The sequence below is a fragment of the Cherax quadricarinatus genome, chromosome 25 (assembly GCF_038502225.1).
Source record: "Cherax quadricarinatus isolate ZL_2023a chromosome 25, ASM3850222v1, whole genome shotgun sequence".
Lineage (NCBI taxonomy): Eukaryota > Metazoa > Arthropoda > Malacostraca > Decapoda > Parastacidae > Cherax > Cherax quadricarinatus.
The window spans coordinates 29,090,342-29,113,158 of NC_091316.1; the positions used below are offsets into that span (position 1 = coordinate 29,090,342).

General features: G+C 40.6%; 1 protein-coding gene across 1 annotated transcript in view; it reads right to left on the reverse strand.

Moving 5' to 3' along the window:
- The window catches only part of LOC128689934 (carboxylic ester hydrolase), a 182,286-nt gene that overhangs the window by 80,002 nt on the left and 79,467 nt on the right, over positions 1–22,817 (reverse strand). Inside the window, exon 6 of the mRNA XM_070088707.1 lies at positions 17,064–17,257. Within this exon, the coding sequence (XP_069944808.1) occupies positions 17,064–17,257 (194 nt within the window). The remainder of the gene's footprint in view (positions 1–17,063; positions 17,258–22,817) is intronic.

The following is a 22,817-nucleotide window of genomic DNA, read 5'->3' on the forward strand; positions in this document are numbered from 1 at the left end:
TACCTTTCCATTCCTTCTCTCTCTTTCTCTCTCTCTCACTCTTTCCTCTCCCTTCTCTCCCCTAAAACAAAAAAAATGGTGGGGACTCGAAAGAACCAGGGATGAGAGGAGAATGGTTCCGGTAGAGAGAAGTGGATGGAGTAACAGAGCAAAAGGATGGAACAACAGTGGGAGAAATAACTAGGAGAGCTTTCTGCAAAAATGGAGACAAAACTGTCTGTGAAATTGGAAAGGAGGTTGGAGGAGGAGAAGAAGAATTGGGAGTCGCAAGTAGAAACTTCAGTAGCTAGGGTAAGGGTCCTAGAAGATGAGGTAAACAGGCTCATGTGAGTTACAGGGGTATCGACCAGAGAAGATACAACACATGAAGCTGGGAGGCCAAACAGGAAGGAAGGAGATATAACTTATGCTAAGGCCATATCAGCCTACCAAGAAGGGCCAAGGAGTGAAAGGGAAGAGCAGCTGGGCACAGATGGTGAGAGTGATAGGTCAAATGCAGAGGCACGACTATGCTACCAAGAGCTACTGGAAAAAAACAAGGGAGAAAATGGCAATGTACAGACGGGAATCAGAGTCACAGATGGAAAGGCAATGGGAGGAGGAAAGGGCAAAGTCAGTGTTTATTCATTGGCTTCAGGAGAGTGAGGGAAAGACACACTGAAAGATGGCAGGCAGAAAGGAGACTGAAAAAATCATCACAGAAATTGGTGAAGAGGACATGGACGAGATTGTATATTTTCAGAGAATAGGGGGATACTTGAAGGGAAGAAAACGACTGATCAAGCTGATTTTCAGGACAGAAACAGTGCGGAACAGAACCCTCCAAGAGAAACCACGGTTGACATACTCGGCAGAATACAAGAGGGTGTTCCTAGACAGAGACAGAACATAAACAGAATGACAACAGCTGAGGGAGAGGACACAAAAGCGAAAGGAGCAAGGAAGGGAGACAAGGGCAAACCAGCAGAGGTTAACCAGAGCATGGCAGAGCAACAAGAGCAAGCACACACAGAACCATCCCCAGAACCCTCTCAATCTATCACACCATCCCAACACAATCTCCAATTCATACTCACAACCCCCACCCAACACAGCTATAGAATCCCACAGTACACTACCAGGTCTCCCACCCTCACAGACCCCCTAAAACACAGTGTTGGAGAGGAAACTTAAGGTATGGTACACAAACGTTGATGGAATAACAAATAAGTGGGAGGAGTGGCACGGAAGAGTCAAAGAGGCATCACTGGACATCATATCTCTCACAGAAACCAAACTCACACTTATGATAACAGATGCCATCTTTCCAACGAGATATCAGGTCCTGAGGAAAGGCAGAGGGAGCAGAGGGGTGGAGGAATGGCACTGCTGATTAAAAACCAATGGAATTTTGATGAGCTGGAGAGCTGGTGATTACATAGTAGGAACGCTTCAGTCTGGAGGTCCCAAAGTGGGACCAGGAGGCCAGGGCAAGAGTATGATGAGAGCAATAGGGCGATGGTTGACACACTGGCTGCAGTGGCCAAAAGGGATCATGCGTGCAGGGCAAAGCTACTGATCATGGGTGACTTTAACCACAAAGAAATCGATTGGGAGAACTTGGAGCCACATGGGGGCTAAGATACATGGAGGGCTAAGATGATGGAGGTGGTACTGGAAAACGTCATGTACCAACACGTAAGGCACATTACCAGAGAGAGAGGAGAGGATGAACCAGCGAGACTGGACCTAGTATTCACCTTGAGTAGTGCAAATATTGAGGACATCATATATGAAAGACCCCTTGGGGCCAGCGATCATGTGGTTTTAACTTTCGAATACACAGTAAAGTTACAAGTGGAGGGGGAAGCAAGAAGGGCGGGGCGAATGAAGCCAAATTACAAGAAAGGGGACTATGCAGGAATGAGGAACTTCCTGAACAGGGTCCATTGTCTCAGAGAACTGACAGGGAAGCCAGTAAATGAGATGATGGAATATGTAACAACAATATGCAAGGAAGCTGAGGAGAGGTTTGTACCCAAGGGTAACAGGAATAATGAAAAAGCCAGGATGAGCCCATGGTTCACCCAAAGGTGCAGGGAGGCAAAAACCAAGTGTGCTAAGGAATGGAAGTACAGAAGGCAAAGGACCCAGGAGAATAAGGAGAGCAGTCGTAGAGCCAGAAATAAATATGCACAGGTACAAAGGGAGGCCCAACTACAATATGAAAACGACTTAGCAGCGAAAGCCAAATCTGACCTGAAGCTTTTATACAGTCACATGAGGAAGAAAACAGTCAAGGACGAGGTAATCAGGCTAAGGAAAGAAGGAGGAGAGACAACAAAAAACAACCGTGAAGTATGTGAGGAACTCAACAGGAGATTCAAACAAGTGTTCACAGAGGAGACAGAAGGGACTCCAGAAAGACGGAGAGGTGGGGTACACCACCAAGTGTTGGACACAATACACACAACCGAGGAAAAATTGAAGAGGCTTCTGAGTGAGCTAGTTACCTCAAAGGCAATGGGGCTGGATAACACCTCTCCATGGGTCCTGAGAGAGGGAGCAGAAGTGCTGTGTGTACCCCTAACAACAACATTCAACACATCTATCGAAACAGGGAGATTACCTGAGGTATGGAAGACAGCAAATGTTGTCCCAATTTTTAAAAAAAGGAGACAGACATGAAGCACTAAACTACTGACCAGTGTCACTGACATGTATAGTATGCAAAGTCATGGAGAAGATTATCAGGAGAAGAGTGGTGGAACATCTACAAAGGAATGATCTCATCAACAGCAGCCAACATGGTTTCAGGGATGGGAAATCCTATATCACAAACCTACTTGAGTTCTATGTCATGGTGACAGCAGTAAGACAAGAGAGAGATGGGTGGGTAGACTGCACTTTCGTAGACTGTAAGAAGGCGTTTGACACAGTTCCGCACACGAGATTAGTGCAAAAACTGGAGGACCAAGCAGGGATAACAGGGAAGGGACTACAATGGATCAGGGAATACTTGTCAGGAAGACAGCAGCGAGTCATGGTACGTGGCGAGGTGTCAGAGTGGGCACCTGTGACGGGTGGGGTCCCACAGGGGTCAGTTCTAGGAGAAGTGCTGTTTCTTCTATTTGTGAATGACATGATGGAAGGAATAGACTCCAAAGTGTCTCTGTTTGCAGATGATGTGAAGTTGATGAGAAGAATACATTCGGACGAGGACCAGGCAGAACTAAAAACGGGTCTGAACAGGCTGCAGACCTGGTCCAGCAATTGGCTCCTGGAGTTCAACCCAACCAAGTGCAAAGTCATAAAGATTGGGGAAGGGCAAAGAAGACCGCAGACGGAGTACAGTCTAGGGGACCTATATATATATGGTAAAGAATGTGAATTTGTATTGAAAAAACCACTGGATGGCGAAACGTCTACAATAAAGATACCCAGATGTTGCACATGTGTCTTAATTTCATCAATGTGAGAAACATATCTAATTAATGAAAAAGTTGTAGAAAAATATGAAAGTGGTGGTGGTAGTGGGTGGTAGTGATGGTGGTAGAGGGTGGTAGTGATGGTGGTAGAGTGTGGTAGTGGTGGTGGTAGAGGGTGGTAGTGATGGTGGTAGTGGGTGGTAGTGATTGTGGTAGTGGGTGGTAGTGATGGTGGTACAGTGTGGTAGTGGTGGTGGTAGAGGGTGGTAGGGATGGTGGTAGAGGGTGGTAGCGGTGGTGGTAGAGGGTGGTAGTGATGGTGGTAGAGGGTGGTAGTGGTGGTGGTAGAGGATGGTAGTGATGGTGGTAGTGGGTGGTAGTGATGGTGGTAGTGGGTGGTAGTGATGGTGGTACAGTGTGGTAGTGGTGGTGGTAGAGGGTGGTAGTGATGGTGGTAGAGGGTGGTAGTGGTGGTGGTAGAGGGTGGTAGTGATGGTGGTAGTGGGTGGTAGTGATGGTGGTAGAGAGTGGTAGTGATGGTGGTACAGTGTGGTAGTGGTGGTGGTAGAGGGTGGTAGTGATGGTGGTAGAGAGTGGTAGTGATGATGGTAGAGGGTGGTAGTGATGGTGGTAGAGGGTTGTGGTGATGGTGGTAGATGGTGGTAGAGGGTTGTGGTGATGGTGGTAGATGGTGGTAGAGATGGTGGTAGAGGGTGGTGGTGGTGGTGGTAGAGGGTGGTAGTGGTGGTGGTAGAGGGTGGTAGTGATGGTGGTAGAGGGTGGTAGTGATGTTGGTAGAGGGGGGTAGTGGTGGTGGTAGAGGGTGGTAGTGATCTTGGTAGAAGGTGGTAGTGATGATGGTAGAGGATGGAAGTGATGGTGGTAGAGGGTGGTAGTGGTGGTGGTAGAGGGTGGTAAGTATGGTGGTGGAGGGTGGTAGTAGTGGTGGTAGAGGGTGGTAGTGATGGTGGTAGAGGGTGGTAGTAGTGGTGGTAGAGGGTGGTAGAGGTGGTGGTAGAGGGTGGTAGTGATGGTGGTAGAGGGTGGTAGTGGTGGTGGTAGAGGGTGGTAGTAATGGTGGTAAAGGGTGTTAGTGATGGTGGAAGAGGGTGGTAGCGATTGTGATGGTGGTAGAGGGTGGTAGTGATAGTGGAAGAGGGTGGTAGTGGTGGTGGTAGAGGGTGGTAGTGGTGGTGGTAGAGGGTGGTAGGGATGGTTATAGAGGGTGGTAATGGTGGTGGAAGACGGTGGTAGTGGAGGTGGTAGAGGGTGGTAGTGATGGTGGTATAGGGTGGTAGTGGCGGTGATAGAGGGTGGTAGCGATTGTGATGGTGGTAGTGGGTGGTAGTGATGGTGGTAGAGGGTGGTGGTAGTGGGTGGTAGCGATGGTGGTAGAGAGTGGTAATAATGGTGGTAGAGGGTGGTAGCGATTGTGATGGTGGTAGAGGGTGGTAGATGGTGTTGTAGAGAGTTGTAGCGATGGTGGAAGAGGGTTGTAGTGGTTGTGATGGTGGTAGAAGGTGGTAGTGGTGGTGATAGAGGGTGGTAGTGGTTGTGGTAGAGGGTGGTAGTGGTTGTGGTAGAGGGTGGTAGTGATGGTGGTAGAGGGTGGTAGTGATCTTGGTAGAGGGTGGTAGTGATGGTTGTGGAAGATAGTAGTGATGGTAGTAGAGGGTGGTAGCGATTGAGATGGTGGTAGAGGGTGGTAGTAATGGTGGTAGAGGGTGGTACTGGTGGTGGTAGAGGGTGGTAGTGGTGGCGGTAGAGGGTGGTAATGACGGTGGTAGAAGGTGGTAGCGATTGTGATGGTGGTAGAGGGTGGTAGTAATGGGTGTAGAGGGTGGTAGTGATAATGGTAGAGGGTGGTAGTGATGGTGGTAGAGGGTGGTAATGATAATGGTAGAGGGTAGAAGTGATGGTGGTAGAGGGTGGTGGTGATGGTGGTAGATGGTGGTAGTGGTGGTGGTAGAGGGTGGTAGTGGTGGTGGTAGAGGGTGGTAGTGATAGTGGTAGAGGGTGGTAGTGATGGTGGTAGAGGGTGGTCGTGGTGGCGGTAGAGGGTGGTAGTGATCTTGGAAGAGGGTGATAGTGATGGTGTTAGAGGGTGGTAGCGATTGTGATGGTGGTAGAGGATGATAGTGATGGTGGTAGAGGGTGGTAGCGATTGTGATGGTGGTAGTCCTGGTGGTAGAAGGTGGTAGTGGTGGTGGTAGTGATTGTGCTAGAGGGTGGTAGAGGTGGTGGTAGAGGGTGGTAGTGATGGTGGTAGAGGGTGGTAGAGGTGGTGGTAGAGGGTGGTAGTGGTGGTGGTAGAGGGTGGTAGTGATGGTGGTAGAGGGTGGTAGTGATGTTGGTAGAGGGGGGTAGTGGTGGTGGTAGAGGGTGGTAGTGATCTTGGTAGAAGGTGGTAGTGATGATGGTAGAGGATGGAAGTGATGGTGGTAGAGGGTGGTAGTGGTGGTGGTAGAGGGTGGTAAGTATGGTGGTGGAGGGTGGTAGTAGTGGTGGTAGAGGGTGGTAGTGATGGTGGTAGAGGGTGGTAGTAGTGGTGGTAGAGGGTGGTAGAGGTGGTGGTAGAGGGTGGTAGTGATGGTGGTAGAGGGTGGTAGTGGTGGTGGTAGAGGGTGGTAGTAATGGTGGTAAAGGGTGTTAGTGATGGTGGAAGAGGGTGGTAGCGATTGTGATGGTGGTAGAGGGTGGTAGTGATAGTGGAAGAGGGTGGTAGTGGTGGTGGTAGAGGGTGGTAGTGGTGGTGGTAGAGGGTGGTAGGGATGGTTATAGAGGGTGGTAATGGTGGTGGAAGACGGTGGAAGTGGAGGTGGTAGAGGGTGGTAGTGATGGTGGTATAGGGTGGTAGTGGCGGTGATAGAGGGTGGTAGCGATTGTGATGGTGGTAGTGGGTGGTAGTGATGGTGGTAGAGGGTGGTGGTAGTGGGTGGTAGCGATGGTGGTAGAGAGTGGTAATAATGGTGGTAGAGGGTGGTAGCGATTGTGATGGTGGTAGAGGGTGGTAGATGGTGTTGTAGAGAGTTGTAGCGATGGTGGAAGAGGGTTGTAGTGGTTGTGATGGTGGTAGAAGGTGGTAGTGGTGGTGATAGAGGGTGGTAGTGGTTGTGGTAGAGGGTGGTAGTGGTTGTGGTAGAGGGTGGTAGTGATGGTGGTAGAGGGTGGTAGTGATCTTGGTAGAGGGTGGTAGTGATGGTTGTAGAAGATAGTAGTGATGGTAGTAGAGGGTGGTAGCGATTGAGATGGTGGTAGAGGGTGGTAGTAATGGTGGTACTGGTGGTGGTAGAGGGTGGTAGTGGTGGCGGTAGAGGGTGGTAATGACGGTGGTAGAAGGTGGTAGCGATTGTGATGGTGGTAGAGGGTGGTAGTAATGGGTGTAGAGGGTGGTAGTGATAATGGTAGAGGGTGGTAGTGATGGTGGTAGAGGGTGGTAATGATAATGGTAGAGGGTAGAAGTGATGGTGGTAGAGGGTGGTGGTGATGGTGGTAGATGGTGGTAGTGGTGGTGGTAGAGGGTGGTAGTGGTGGTGGTAGAGGGTGGTAGTGATAGTGGTAGAGGGTGGTAGTGATGGTGGTAGAGGGTGGTCGTGGTGGCGGTAGAGGGTGGTAGTGATCTTGGAAGAGGGTGATAGTGATGGTGTTAGAGGGTGGTAGCGATTGTGATGGTGGTAGAGGATGATAGTGATGGTGGTAGAGGGTGGTAGCGATTGTGATGGTGGTAGTCCTGGTGGTAGAAGGTGGTAGTGGTGGTGGTAGTGATTGTGCTAGAGGGTGGTAGAGGTGGTGGTAGAGGGTGGTAGTGATGGTGGTAGAGGGTGGTAGAGGTGGTGGTAGAGGGTGGTAGTGGTGGTGGTAGAGGGTGGTAGTGATGGTGGTAGAGGGTGGTAGTGATGTTGGTAGAGGGGGGTAGTGGTGGTGGTAGAGGGTGGTAGTGATCTTGGTAGAAGGTGGTAGTGATGATGGTAGAGGATGGAAGTGATGGTGGTAGAGGGTGGTAGTGGTGGTGGTAGAGGGTGGTAAGTATGGTGGTGGAGGGTGGTAGTAGTGGTGGTAGAGGGTGGTAGTGATGGTGGTAGAGGGTGGTAGTAGTGGTGGTAGAGGGTGGTAGAGGTGGTGGTAGAGGGTGGTAGTGATGGTGGTAGAGGGTGGTAGTGGTGGTGGTAGAGGGTGGTAGTAATGGTGGTAAAGGGTGTTAGTGATGGTGGAAGAGGGTGGTAGCGATTGTGATGGTGGTAGAGGGTGGTAGTGATAGTGGAAGAGGGTGGTAGTGGTGGTGGTAGAGGGTGGTAGTGGTGGTGGTAGAGGGTGGTAGGGATGGTTATAGAGGGTGGTAATGGTGGTGGAAGACGGTGGAAGTGGAGGTGGTAGAGGGTGGTAGTGATGGTGGTATAGGGTGGTAGTGGCGGTGATAGAGGGTGGTAGCGATTGTGATGGTGGTAGTGGGTGGTAGTGATGGTGGTAGAGGGTGGTGGTAGTGGGTGGTAGCGATGGTGGTAGAGAGTGGTAATAATGGTGGTAGAGGGTGGTAGCGATTGTGATGGTGGTAGAGGGTGGTAGATGGTGTTGTAGAGAGTTGTAGCGATGGTGGAAGAGGGTTGTAGTGGTTGTGATGGTGGTAGAAGGTGGTAGTGGTGGTGATAGAGGGTGGTAGTGGTTGTGGTAGAGGGTGGTAGTGGTTGTGGTAGAGGGTGGTAGTGATGGTGGTAGAGGGTGGTAGTGATCTTGGTAGAGGGTGGTAGTGATGGTTGTAGAAGATAGTAGTGATGGTAGTAGAGGGTGGTAGCGATTGAGATGGTGGTAGAGGGTGGTAGTAATGGTGGTACTGGTGGTGGTAGAGGGTGGTAGTGGTGGCGGTAGAGGGTGGTAATGACGGTGGTAGAAGGTGGTAGCGATTGTGATGGTGGTAGAGGGTGGTAGTAATGGGTGTAGAGGGTGGTAGTGATAATGGTAGAGGGTGGTAGTGATGGTGGTAGAGGGTGGTAATGATAATGGTAGAGGGTAGAAGTGATGGTGGTAGAGGGTGGTGGTGATGGTGGTAGATGGTGGTAGTGGTGGTGGTAGAGGGTGGTAGTGGTGGTGGTAGAGGGTGGTAGTGATAGTGGTAGAGGGTGGTAGTGATGGTGGTAGAGGGTGGTCGTGGTGGCGGTAGAGGGTGGTAGTGATCTTGGAAGAGGGTGATAGTGATGGTGTTAGAGGGTGGTAGCGATTGTGATGGTGGTAGAGGATGATAGTGATGGTGGTAGAGGGTGGTAGCGATTGTGATGGTGGTAGTCCTGGTGGTAGAAGGTGGTAGTGGTGGTGGTAGTGATTGTGCTAGAGGGTGGTAGAGGTGGTGGTAGAGGGTGGTAGTGATGGTGGTAGAGGGTGGTAGAGGTGGTGGTAGAGGGTGGTAGTGGTGGTGATAAAGGGTGGTAGTGGTTGTGGTAGAGGGTGGTAGTGGTTGTGATGGTGGTATGGTATGATAAGGCATGGTGAGGCTGCCAGTTCTGACAAAAAAGCGGCAGAAAATATGTGTAAGACTTTAAGGGGAACATAGAAGCTGAAAAATTAAAACCCCAACAAGTGTTCAGCTGTGATGAAACAGGCCTGATTAGGAAGAAAATGCAAAACAGGACCTACATTACTCAGGAGGAAAAGGCACTCCCAGCACACAAGCCAGAAAAGGACTTGTTACCTGAAGTCTTCATGGAAAGGGATTCACCTTCCAAACAATAGAACACCTTCATCCTCTGCCTTCCTCCTGTCTCATCACTCATCAACAAGTCTACAATAAAGGTAAGTGTGATAATATTATTGTTTTATTCTTTATGTATCATTGTTTTCTGTGTAAGGAAATGTATGTTTCATATATATATATATATATATATGTATGTATATGAAAAACAACCACTGTGATAGAATAGCGAAATTCCAAGCACTTTCGTGACTACTCACGTTATCAAGGAACAATAAAAGTAATGCATCAAAGGAAGGCATATAAAGGGTATAGACCACACCTCACTATCACATCCCACAACAAAGCAACACTTGACAAGCGACTCATAAGAAAGACAACACTGCAGCAGGCCCGCTGGCCCAACTAGACAGGTCCTTCACGGCAAATTTTAACCATCCAATTGATTTTCAAATAGTTCAGAAAGTTGTATCAAGCAAGCCCATTCTCGACAGGAATATAATTCAATTTTGATTCATAAAAAGCAGTTTTGAAAATAATACGAACATTTCTTTTGGTTTATGTAAATTAGATCCATTTATAATTAATAGAATTTGGGAAGAATTTAATAATACATTGGACAAATAATAAATCTTATTTCTTGGATAGAACAGTTTGTTTGTAGGTTACCATGAAGGACTTGTCTAGTTGGGCCAGCGGTCCTGCTGCAGTGTTCTCTTTCTTATGAGTCGCTCGTCAGGTGATGGTTTGTTGTGGGATGTGATAGTGAGGTGTGGTCTAGACCCTTTATATGCCTTCCTTCGATGCATTACTTTTATTGTTCCTTGATAATGTGAGTAGTCACTAAAGCGCTTGGAATTTCGCAATTCTTTGACAGTGGTTGTTTTGCATATTCTGAAATCACCTGTTTATTGTGATCTTATTGCATATATATATATATATATATATATATATATATATATATATATATATATATATATATATATATATATATATATATAAATATATAAATATATAGATATATATATATAGACATACATATATATATATATATATATATATATATATATATATATATATATATATATATATATATATACATACATACATATATATATATATATATATATATATATATATATATATATATATATATATATATATATATATATATATATATATATATATATATATATATATATATATATGTATATACCTATCCGAATAGGTAAAACTGGTCAATTAGCAAGAACTCATTAAAAATTAAGTCCTTTCTAAAATTTTCTCATACGTTTAAAGATATATTTTTTTAATTGAAGTTATTGTAAAAATTTATAATTTTATATCAAAAGAACCTTAGAAAACTTACTTAACCATATTATAACAAGCACAATTTAATTATTCTATCCAGATAAATATATTTTAGATAAGTTTACAATAATTTAATAATAAACATAATGAAATGTATTTTTTTTCATTAGGTTCTGAAAGATTTTTGAGAAGTTGTTGCATACACACATTTTCGCTTGCCTTATTCAGAAAGAAGAACATTGCTATTTTAGATGGGCGATCTTAACTATGCAGGACAAGCCTCGGGGGGGATAGAAATCTTTAGCTCAAGTACTTTCACACATTTCAGTGCATCATCAAAAGCTGTGCAATATTGCAAGGGAGCAGCCAAAGCGGGGAGAGAGGTCTCAGAGTGGCGTATGTGTCACCAGCCACGGTTACCCTTAGTCTAAGGTTACTCTTAATCTAAGGGTAACCTTGGCCGGTGACACCTATGCTACTCTGAGACCTCTCTCCCTGCTTTGGTTGCTCCCTTGCAACATTGCACAGCTCCTGATGACGCACTGAAATGTGTGAAAGTATTTGAGCTGAAGATTTCCACTCCCCCGTGGCTTGTCCTGCACACACACACACACACACACACACACACACACATATATATATATATATATATATATATATATATATATATATATATATATATATATATATATATATATATATACATATATATATATATATATATATATATATATATATATATATATATATATATATATATATATATATATATATATATATATATATATATATATATATATATATATATATATATATATATATATATATATATATATATATATATATATATATATATATATATATATATATATATATATATATATATATATATATATATATATATATATATATATATATATATATATATATATATATATATATATATATATATATATATATGCAATAAGATCAGAGTAAACATGTGTTTTCAGAATATGCAAAACAACTAATGTGAAAGAATAATGAAATTCCAAGCACTTTCGTGACTACTCACATTATGAAAGGAACAATAAAAGTGATACGTCAAAGGAAGGCATATAAAGGGTCTAGACCACACCTCACTATCACATCCCACAACAAAGCAACACCTGATGTAAGACTCATAAGAAAGAGAACACTGCAGCAGACTCGGTGGTCCAACTAGACAGGTCCTTCATGCAACCCATGAACAAACTGTTCTACCCAAGAATTAAGTTTTACTATTTGTCCAATGCATTATTAAATTCTTACCAAATTCTATTAATTATAAATGAATCTAATTTATATAAACCAAAGGAAATATTCATATTGTTGTCAAAACTGCTTTTTAGGAAACAAGATTCAATTATATTACTGTCGACCATGGACTTGCTTCATACAACTTTCTCAACTTTTTGAAAATAAATTGGATGGTTAAGATCTCTCACATGAATAAATAGAGAATTGGAATCTTGTCCAGTTATAATACTATATTTATGTTGTTTTAATCTTAGTTCGATACTTTTGCAGTTTGACTGTAATAAACTTTATCACAAATTTTACAAAGAATCTTATAGACACATCCATCACCATTTTGGGGGGAATTCTTTATGAAAAAGTTTTTTTGCTGTATCAAGATTTTTAAATATAACTTTGATATTAAAAATCTTAAGAAGAGAAGGCATATTAACCAAGTTTTCATGGTAAGTGAGAACCAACATTTTTTAGTTGAATAAGGTTGGTTGTCCCTCTTTTGGTTTATAAAAAGTATTTCTGGCAGTTTTAAAAGATTTATCAATTACGTTTCTTGGGTATTTCAGATCTTTGGCTATTTCATGAATTTTGGTTATTTCTTCATCTATGAACTCTGGACTACAAGTACGCAAAGCTCTCAAAAACACTGTTGTGGAAACAGACAGTTTAACTCTTTCTTGATGTGAAGAATAATAGTGTACATAGGAACAGTTATTTGTATATGCAGACTGTGTTTGCAACAGATGGAAGAAGTGTCATATTTTCTCTTGACCATTTCTGTAGATTCTCTTTTATAGGCAGTAACGCTGTTACCATATATTTATCTACTGCATTTTTTGGGGGGTAGGTGGGGGGCTAACATGAATACTAGTGAGTTTGTATTTGAATGTTCTTGTTTGTGAACTAAAAAATGATCCTGAGGCAGATGTCTGTGATCTTCTGTTGTTGGCATTGCTGGCTAGAAGTCCTACATTATATTTATCAAGATCAAACTCACGTCAAGTTCTTCAATCTTTTTTATGTCATCTTGACCTTCTTCATCTGACTAGATAACCTTGATTCTGCTAGCAAACTCGCTGCACTCTTTGAGGTCTTAAGATCCTCCAGAATACATTCATGGATAAGCAGTTGAAGAGTAAGTAGAAAACTTGGCAAACTATTGTATCCTGTCCCCTCCATCCCTTTGACAACACTAGCATAATTATCCCTCGCTATCAAATGAATTTTGGAACTTAGTATGTTGGATTTCAGCATCGAGTCTTGAATAATCTCGGTGATGTATATATGTGTGAGATCCAGAAAATGACATCGCTCTATGAACTGCATTTGCCACTCTTACCACAGCATTATCCTGCTGCTCTCTAGTGTCCTCATCAGAAATTACTTGATCGCGAATTATAGAGCAATCAGAAATCTTGCTTTTGTCGCTATTTATTCATTTATCTATTTTTTTATGTAGATGCGCTTGCGGCGCATCTCTTGTTCCGTTTAATTTGAAACAACTCAAAGCATTATGTTGAGTTAGAGGGAAGGTATAATTTGTTTGGTGTAGTTATTACTTCGGAAAGCTTTGAAAAATATCAATAACAAAACTGGGATATTGAGATATTGGGATATTGAGTGTTAAAATGTCTAAAGGCAATTAAAAGTTGAGATCAATTATATCAATATGCGTCCAGATGATAATATTGAAGATAAAGGTACTTTGCGAAATATATTTTTACCTGTTCGACGTTTCGATGAGTTAAAATCTTTATAAATTCATGACTTTATAAGATCTATACAGATCGAAATGTTCTAATGAAAGAACACTTTATAAAATGTCTTTTCTACAGCATATTAAAGATTCCACATAATCCACAAGGAAGGGAAACATTTTTTCCCTGACAAAGATATCTATAGCATGTATTTCAAACCTGCTCTCTGATTAAATCAGTAGACAAGGAGAATACTGAGAGGTGAAAGTCAGGTGGCATGAAAGGACAACAGTTTCAGGATTAGCACCTCTCACTTATTGCTACTACTTCTACCACAACTTTGTCACTTTACATTACCTTGCTCCGGCTCTTATATATACTACTTGCTTAGTTTTTGCTGCATTAAGATTAAACAAATCACTCTAATAATAATAATAAAAATAATAATAATAATAATAATAATAATAATAATAATAATAATAATTATTATTATTATTATTATTATTATTATTATTATTATTATTATTATTATTATTAACACATCGGCCGTTTCCCACCAAGATAGGGTGGCCGGAAAAAGAAAAACTTTCACCATCATTCAATCCACTATCTTGCCAGTGGCGCGCTTACATTACGGTTATAAAACTGCAACATTAACACCCCTCCTTAAGAGTGCAGGCACTGTACTTTTCATCTCCAGGACTCAAGTCCGGCCTGCAGGTTTCCCTGAATGCCCTCATAAATGTTACCTTGCTTAAACTCCAACAGCACATCAAGTCATGAAAACTATTTGTCTCTATTTGCTCCTATCTAACACGCTCACGCATGCTTGCTGGAAATCCAAGCCCCTTGCACACAACACCTCCTTTATCCCCTCCCACTAACATTTCCTAAGCCGACCTCTACCCTGCCTCCCCTGCACTACAGATTTATACACTCTCGAAGTCATTCTCTTTTTATCCATCCTTTCTACATGTCCGAACCACCTCAACAACCCTTCCTCAGCCCTTTGGATAATAGTTATGGTAATCTCGCAACTCCTCCTAATTCCTAAACTACGAATTCTCTGCAATATACTCACACCACACAATGCCCTCCGACACGATATCTCCAATGCCTCCAGCCTTCTCCTTGTTGCTACATTCACCACCCATGCTTCGCACGGATATAAGAGTGTTGGTATAACTACACTCTCATACATTCCCTTCTTTGCTTCCATGGACAAAATTGTTTATCTCCACAGATTCCTCAGTGCACTACTCACCATTGTTCCCCTCCTCAATTCTATAATTCACCTCAGCTTTCATAGACCCATCCGCTGTCACGTCCACTCCCAAATATCTGAATACATTCACCTCCTCTATACTCTCTCTCTATCCAGTCTGATATCAAGTCTTTTGTTCCCTAATTTTTTATGTTATCTCATCACCTTACTCTTTCCTATACTCACTCATCAACCAACCTCCGCAACTTCTCTTCAGCATATTCCGAAAGCACAGTGTCATCAGTAAAGAGCAACCGTGACAACTCCAATTTTGTGTTAGATTCTTTATCTTTTAATCACACCGCTAGCCATCACCTGAGAATTGACTTCTCATAGAACCTCAGTTATAAATATATTGAACAACCGTGGTGATATCATGCATCCTTGTCTAAGGCCTACTTTTACTGGGAAATAATCTCCATCTCTCCTATATACTCTATCCTGAGCCTTACTATACTCGTAAAAACTTTTCACTGCTTTCAGTAACCTAACTCCTATTCCATACATCTGCAAAATCTGCCACATTGCCTCCCTATTCACCTTGTCATATGCCTTTTCCAAATCTATAAATGCCACAAAAACCTCTTTACCCTTACCTAAATGCTGTTCACCTATATGTTTCACTGTAAACACTTGGTCTACACACCCCCTAACCTTCCGAAAGACTCCTTGTTCATCTGCTATTGTACTCTCCGCCTTACTCTTAATACTTTCAATAATAACTCTACCACACACTTTACCAGGAATACTCAGCAGACTTCTTCCTCTATAATTATTGCACTCTCTCTTGTTCCCTTTGCCTTTGTACAAAGGAACTATGTATGCTCTCTGCCAGTCCCTTGGTACCTTACCATTTTCCCTACATTCATTAAATAAAAGCACCAACCACTCTAAACCTATATCCCCACCTGCTTTTAACGTTTCTATCTTTATCCCATCAATCCCAGCTGCCCTACTCCCTTTCATTCTACCCACTACCTCACGAGCCTCCTCCACACTCACAACTTGCTCTTCCTCAATCCTACAAGGTGTTATTATTTTTTTGCCCTATACACGAAATCACAGCTTCCCTATCTTCACCAACAATTAACAATTCCTAGAAATATTCTCTCCATCTTCCCGATACCTCTTACTCTCCATTTAATAACTTTCCTATCCTATTTTTCATTGTCAAATCCATTTGTTCCCTAGGCTTCCTCAACTTATTAGTCTCACTCCAAAACTTTTTTTTATTTTCAACAAAATTTGTTGATAACATCTCACCCACTCTCCCATTTGCTCTCTTTTTGCATTGATTCACCACTCTTTTACCCTCTCTTTTCCTTTCCATATACTCCTACCTCTTTACATTATCATTCCACCAGTCACTCTCCTTCCCTCACGCACCCACTTTCCTGTAACCAAAAACTTCTGTAGAACACTCTGACACTACATTCTTAAACCTACCCGGTACATCTTCAACCCTATTGCCTATATTCTCACTAGCCTATCTATCCTCCAATTGTTGTTTATATCTTACCCTAACTGCCTCCTCCTTTAGCTTATAAAGCTTCACCTTTTTCTAACCTGCTGCTTCCATTTTCCTTGTGTCCCATGTATCTTTTACTCTCACTGTAGCTACAACTAAAACGTGATCTGATGCATCTGTGTCCCCTTTATAAACTTGTACATCTTGAAGACTATCCAACAGTCTTATTTACTAATACGTAGTCAAAAAAACTACTGCCATTACACTCTACATCATAGTTTGTATACTTATTTAGCCTCTATTTCTTAAAATATGCATTATCTATAACCAAACCCCTTCCTACACAAAGTTCAGCCAAAGGGCCCCCATTATCATATACACCTGGCACCTCAAACTTACCTACCACATCCTTTTTAAATGTTTCTCCTACTTCAGTATTTAGGTCCCCTACCACAATTACTCTCTCACTTGGTTCAAAAGTTCTTACACATTCGCTTAACATCTCCCAAAATCTCTCTCTCCTCTACATTCTTCTCTTCTCCAGGTGCATACACTCTTATTATGACCCACTTTTCGAATCCTACCCTTATTTTAATCCTCATAATCCTTGACTTTATTCCCCCTTCTCCTTCAATAACTGATCCTTCAACCGACAAATGTGTGGAAAAAATAATAATGTAAAAGCATAGGTCTACCAAGCAACTGCGAGCCGTTAGTTTCAACTGTGATTCTCCAACAAGAAGACTGTTCATGGAGAGCATTTGTAGCAGTCTTTATCCTGTGTCAGCGTCAAAATATTGAAAAAGATTTGCTCCAAAAATTGCTTCTAGGATGTAGTAAAGAAAATCAGAGATATTGATTTCAAGTTTAAAGTTAACTGACAGAGGACTCTAAAAGATATTTGAGTAAATGAACTGGATACATGATATATTTCTATCAACAATAACAGTTATATGGTACGTACAAAGAAGTCTTGCACCTTAGCACCCAGACTGCGTCCGTCAACCTTCTGAAGACACTCGAGGAGTATTTGACTGTCTGAAGTAACCGGACACCCAAAGGCCTGGCCTATCTTCTCGGCTTTCTCTCTGTGGTTAAAATCGGTTCCCCACCATGCAAGAGCAGTCCCAGATTGCATGATGACCCGGGAGAACAGTCCTACGGACAAAAGAGGTAAGGGAAGCTCGTTCAGAAGAATGGTCTCAAGGAAATCAATACTTGAGAAAGAAGTCGGGCAGGTTAGTCCTAGAGAAAAACGCAAATCAACGCAATCGGGAAGAAAGACCTCATTCAGGTCAGTACAGGAGAAAGAACTCTGGTATGTCTGTCTCATGATTAGTGGAAGAAGAACCGTTAAACCCACACGTGTTTAACTTTTCATATAAATACATACATACATATATATATATATATATATATATATATATATATATATATATATATATATATATATATATATATATATATATATATATATATATGTATATATATATGTCGTGCCGAATAGGCAGAACTTGCGATCTTGGCTTAAATAGCAACGCTCATCTTGCCACATAGGACAAGCGAAAATTTGTGTATGCAATAATTTCGCCAAAATCATTCTGAACTTAACGAAAAAAATATGTTTAACTGTGTTTGCTTAGTATTAAATTATTGTAAACAAAACTAAAATATATTTAGTTGGGTTAGGCTAAAATAAATTGCTCTTGTTATAATAAGGTTAGGTAAGTTTTCTAAGATTCTTTTGGAGCAAAATTATAAATTTTTACATTAACATTAATGAAAAAAATATATCTTTAAACGTATAAGAGAAAATTTCAGAAAGGACTTAATTTTAAATGAGTTCTTGCTAATTAACCAGTTTTACATATTCGGCACGACATATATATATATATATATATATATATATATATATATATATATATATATATATATATATATATATATATATATATATATATATATATATATATATATATATATTATTTTTATTATCACACTGGCCGATTCCCACCAAGGCAGGGTGGCCCGAAAAAGAAAAACTTTCACCATCATTCACTCCATCACTGTCTTACCAGAAGGGTGCTTTACACTACAGTTTTTAAACTGCAACATTAACACCCCTCCTTCAGAGTGCAGGCACTGTACTTCCCATCTCCAGGACTCAAGTCCGGCCTGCCGGTTTCCCTGAACCCCTTCATAAATGTTACTTTGCTCACACTCCAACAGCACGTCAAGTATTAAAAACCATTTGTCTCCATTCACTCTTATCAAACACGCTCACGCATGCCTGCTGGAAGTCCAAGCCCCTCGCACACAAAACCTCCTTTACCCCCTCCTCCAACCTTTCCTTGGCCGACCCCTACCCCGCCTTCCTTCCACTACAGACTGATACACTCTTGAAGTTATTCTGTTTCGCTCCATTCTCTCCACATGTCCGAACCACCTCAACAACCCTTCCTCAGCCCTCTGAACAACAGTTTTGGTAATCCCGCACCACATCCTAACTTCCAAACTACGAATTCTCTGCATTATATTCACACCACACATTGCTCTCAGACATGACATCTCCACTGCCTCCAGCCTTCTCCTCGCTGCAACATTCATCACCCATGCTTCACACCCATATAAGAGCGTTGATTTTCAAAAGTTATATATATATATATATATATATATATATATATATATATATATATATATATATATATATATAACTTTTGAAAATCAGTTGGATGGTTAAAATCTCTCACATGAATAAATAGAGCTCTGGAATCTTGTCCAATTCTAATGCTTATTTATGTTGTTTTAATCTAAGTTCGAGACTTACCAGTTTGACCGTAATAAACTTTAATGCAAATTTTACAAGGAATCTTACAGACACATCCGTCACCATTTTGGGGGAAATTCTTTATCAAAAGGTTTTTTTTACTGTATCAAGATTTTTAAACACAACTTTGATTTAAAAGTTTTAAGAAGAGAAAACATATCAACCAAGTTTTCATGGTAAGGAAGAACCAACATATTTTTAGTTGAATAAGGTTGGTTGTCCCTTTTTGGATTGTAAAAAGTATTTCTAGCAATTTTAAAAGATGTATTAATTACGTTTCTTAGGTATTTCAGATCATTAGCTATTTCATAAATTTTGAATATTTCTTCATCTGTGAACTCTGGACAACAAATAAGCAAAGCTCTCAAAAATATTGACGAGAAAACGGACAGTTTAACTCTGTCTTGATGTGAATTACTACCCTTAATAATTAAAACATTTAGAAAAAGCAATGAGTTATTTTTCTCAAATTCATCAGTAAAGTTTAAAGGATTGGCTAAGCTACTTAATTTAACAAAGAAATGTTTTATATCTACATTCTCAGGCATAAGGTACAAAATATCATCAACATATCTGAACCATTTAGCTCTATTAGGGAGGACTGTGTTAAGCAATCTTGTTTCAAAAAATTCCATGCATAGGTTACTAAGAATGGGTGAAAGAGGATTTCCCATTGCCATACGAAACTTCTGCGTATAAAACTTATCATCAAATACAAATTTTCCATCAACAATACAAAGTTTAATAAGTTAAATGATAGTAGAAACTGGCAATGGTAAATCGTAATTAATAAGTTCTTTAGATAAGAAACTTCATAAATCATAAACTGGAGCTTTTGTAAACAAGAAGTAACAGCAGTTTCAAAGAACAATAAAACTTCCACTGAAAGGCAAAGATGAATTAATCAAAAAAATTTCTTCTACTAATCCATCTTTACCCTACATGTATGGATTAATAAAAACACACAAACCAGGAAATCCAGTCAAATCAATTATTAGCTCCATAGGTTCAGTTTCATAAAAATTATCTAAATGGCTTGTCGACATTTTGAGCCCTATTGTTGGAAAAATTTCTAACTTTAATGTTAAAAACAACGTAGATTTAGTTGATAAATTAAGCTCCTTGACTGACTTAAATGATTTTAACATGGTTAGTTTTGATGTTACTTCCTTGTTTACGAAAGTTCCAGTTAATGATTTATTAAGTTTCTTATCCGAAGAACTTGTTAATTACGATTTACCATTGCCAATTCCTACTATCATTAAACTTTACTTTGTTGATGCAAAATTTGTATTTAATGATAAGTTTTTTACTCGGAAGTTTGGTATGGAAATGGGAAATCCTCTTTCACCTGTTCTTAGTAACCTATACATGGATTTTTTTTAAACAAAATTGCTTATACACAATCCTCCCTAATAGAGCTAAATGGTTCAGATATGTTGATGATATTTTGTATCTTATGCCTAAGAATGTAGATATAAACCATTTCTTTGTTAAATTAAGTAGCACATTCTATAAACTTTACTGTGGAATTTAAGGAGAATAACTCTTCGTCTTTTCTAGATGTTTTAATTATTAAGGGTAATAATGAATTCAAATTTAAAATTTACAGAAAAACTACAAATAACTGTTCCTATGTACACTATTATTCTTCACATCAAGATAGAGTTAAACTGTCTGTTTTCTCTTCAACGTTTTTGAGAGCTTTGCGTATTTGTAGAACAAAGTTCATAGATGAAGAAATATCCAAAATTTATGAAATAGCTAATTATCTGAAGTACCCAAAATTGTAGTTGATAAAACTTTTAAAATTGCTAGAAATACTTTTTACAATCCAAAAGGAGACAACCAATACCATCCTATGTCCTCGGATCAAGGTAAACACCCAGCTCTGCTGGGTGCTTGATTCGTGTAGGATTGTGCAGTCCAGTGGGTTAGTGCGTCATGTGATTTTCGCTCACCAAGAGGCATGGCCAAAACGATCCTCGGCTAGTCGCAGTGTTGCTATTGATTCAATACCACTTGTTCGTAGAGGAGCTCTGGGTATATGCATCAGGAGAAAAATCGAAAGGACACTAATTTCGTTCTCCTCCCGTTTGAATACCAGTCTCACGAGCAGTACACAAATCAAGGCATCCACAGAGACCAGCGGTAGTTGCGGTAGACAGCAACTACCCAGGGAGGTACTACCGTCCTGCCAAGTGAGTGTACAACGAGAGCCTGTAATTGTTTTACATGATGGTAAGAATGCTGGTGTCTTTCGTCTGTCTCGTAAACATCCAAGACTGCAGGTACGTCTTGCTGCTTCTACTTACACTTAGGTCACACTACACATACATGTACTTGTTTATTTATACACACTCATCTGAGTTTTCTTTGATTTTATCTTAATAGTTCTTGTTATTATTACTTTTCCTTTTATATCCATGGGAAAGTGGAGTAAGAATCTTTCCTCCATAAGCCATGCATGTTGTAAAAGTCAACTAAAATGCCGGGAACAATGGGCAAGTAACCTCTTTTCCTGTAATGCTTACTAAAAAGAAAAAGAAGAAAATTGTCAAAGCAGGATATTTGAATGTGCGTGGATGTTGTGTGAATGATAAGAAAGAGATGATTGTGGATGTTATGAATGAGAAGAAGCTGGATGTCTTGGCTTGAAGTGAAACAAAGCTGAAGGGGGTGTGAGAGATTCAGTGGGGAGAAGTAAATGGGATTCGGTCAGGGGTTTCGAATAGTGTTAGAGCTAAAGAAGGAGTAGCAATAATGTTGAAGATAACCTATGGCAGGAAAAGGAGTATAAATGTATTAATTCAAGGACTATGTGGAGTAAATTAAAGGTTGGATGTGAAAAGTGGATTCTAGTATGCGTATGTGCACATGGAGAAAAAAAGAGAAGTATAGAGGAGAGAGAGAGAGAGAGACAGAGAGAGAGATTTTGGGAAATGTTGAGTGAATGCATGGGGAGTTTTGAACCAAGTATGAGAGTTCTTGTGGCTGAGGATTTCAATGCTAAAGTGGGTAAAAATGTTGTGGAGGGAGTAGTAGGTAAATTTGGGGTGCCAGGGGTAAATGAAGATGGGGAGCCTTTAATTGAGCTAAGTGTAGAAAGAGTTTGGTAATAAGTAATACATATTTTATGAAAAAGAGGATAAATAAATATTCAAGGCATGATATAGCACGTAATGAAAGTAGTTTGTTAGATTATGTATTGGTTGATAAAAGGTTGATGAGTAGACTCCGGGATGTACATGCTTATAGAGGGGCAACTGATATTTCGGATCATTATGTAGTTGTAACTACAGTTAAAGTAAGAGGTAGATGGGACAAAAGAAAAATGGCAACAACAAGTAAGAGAGAGGTTAAAGTGTATAAACTAAGGGAGGAGGAAGTTAGAGTGAGATATAAGCAACTATTGGGAGAAAGTGGGCTAGTGCAAGTATGAGTAGTGGAGGCGGGGGGTGAAGTGGGTTAGAATAGTTTTAATTAAAAATGCAGTATTAGAATGTGGGGTAGAAGTTTGTGGCTATAGAAGGGTGGGTGCAGGAGGACAGAGGAGTGATTGATGGAATGATGAAGTAAAGGACGTGATAAAAGAGAAAATGTTAGCTTATGAGACTTTTTTTTTACAAAACGGAAGTGTTATAAGAAGATCAGTGTATATGGAGAGTAAAAGAAAGGTGAAGAGTGGTGAGAGTGTGCAAAAGGAGAGCAGATGATAGAGTGGGAGAGGCACTGTAAAGAAATTTTGATGAAAATAAGAAAATAAATTCGAGTGTGATAAACAAGTTAGGAAAACCTAGGGAACGAATGGATTTGTCTGTTAAAAACAGAGTAGGGGAGTCAGTAGATGGGGAGATGGAGGTATTGGGTAGATGGCGGGAATATTTTGAA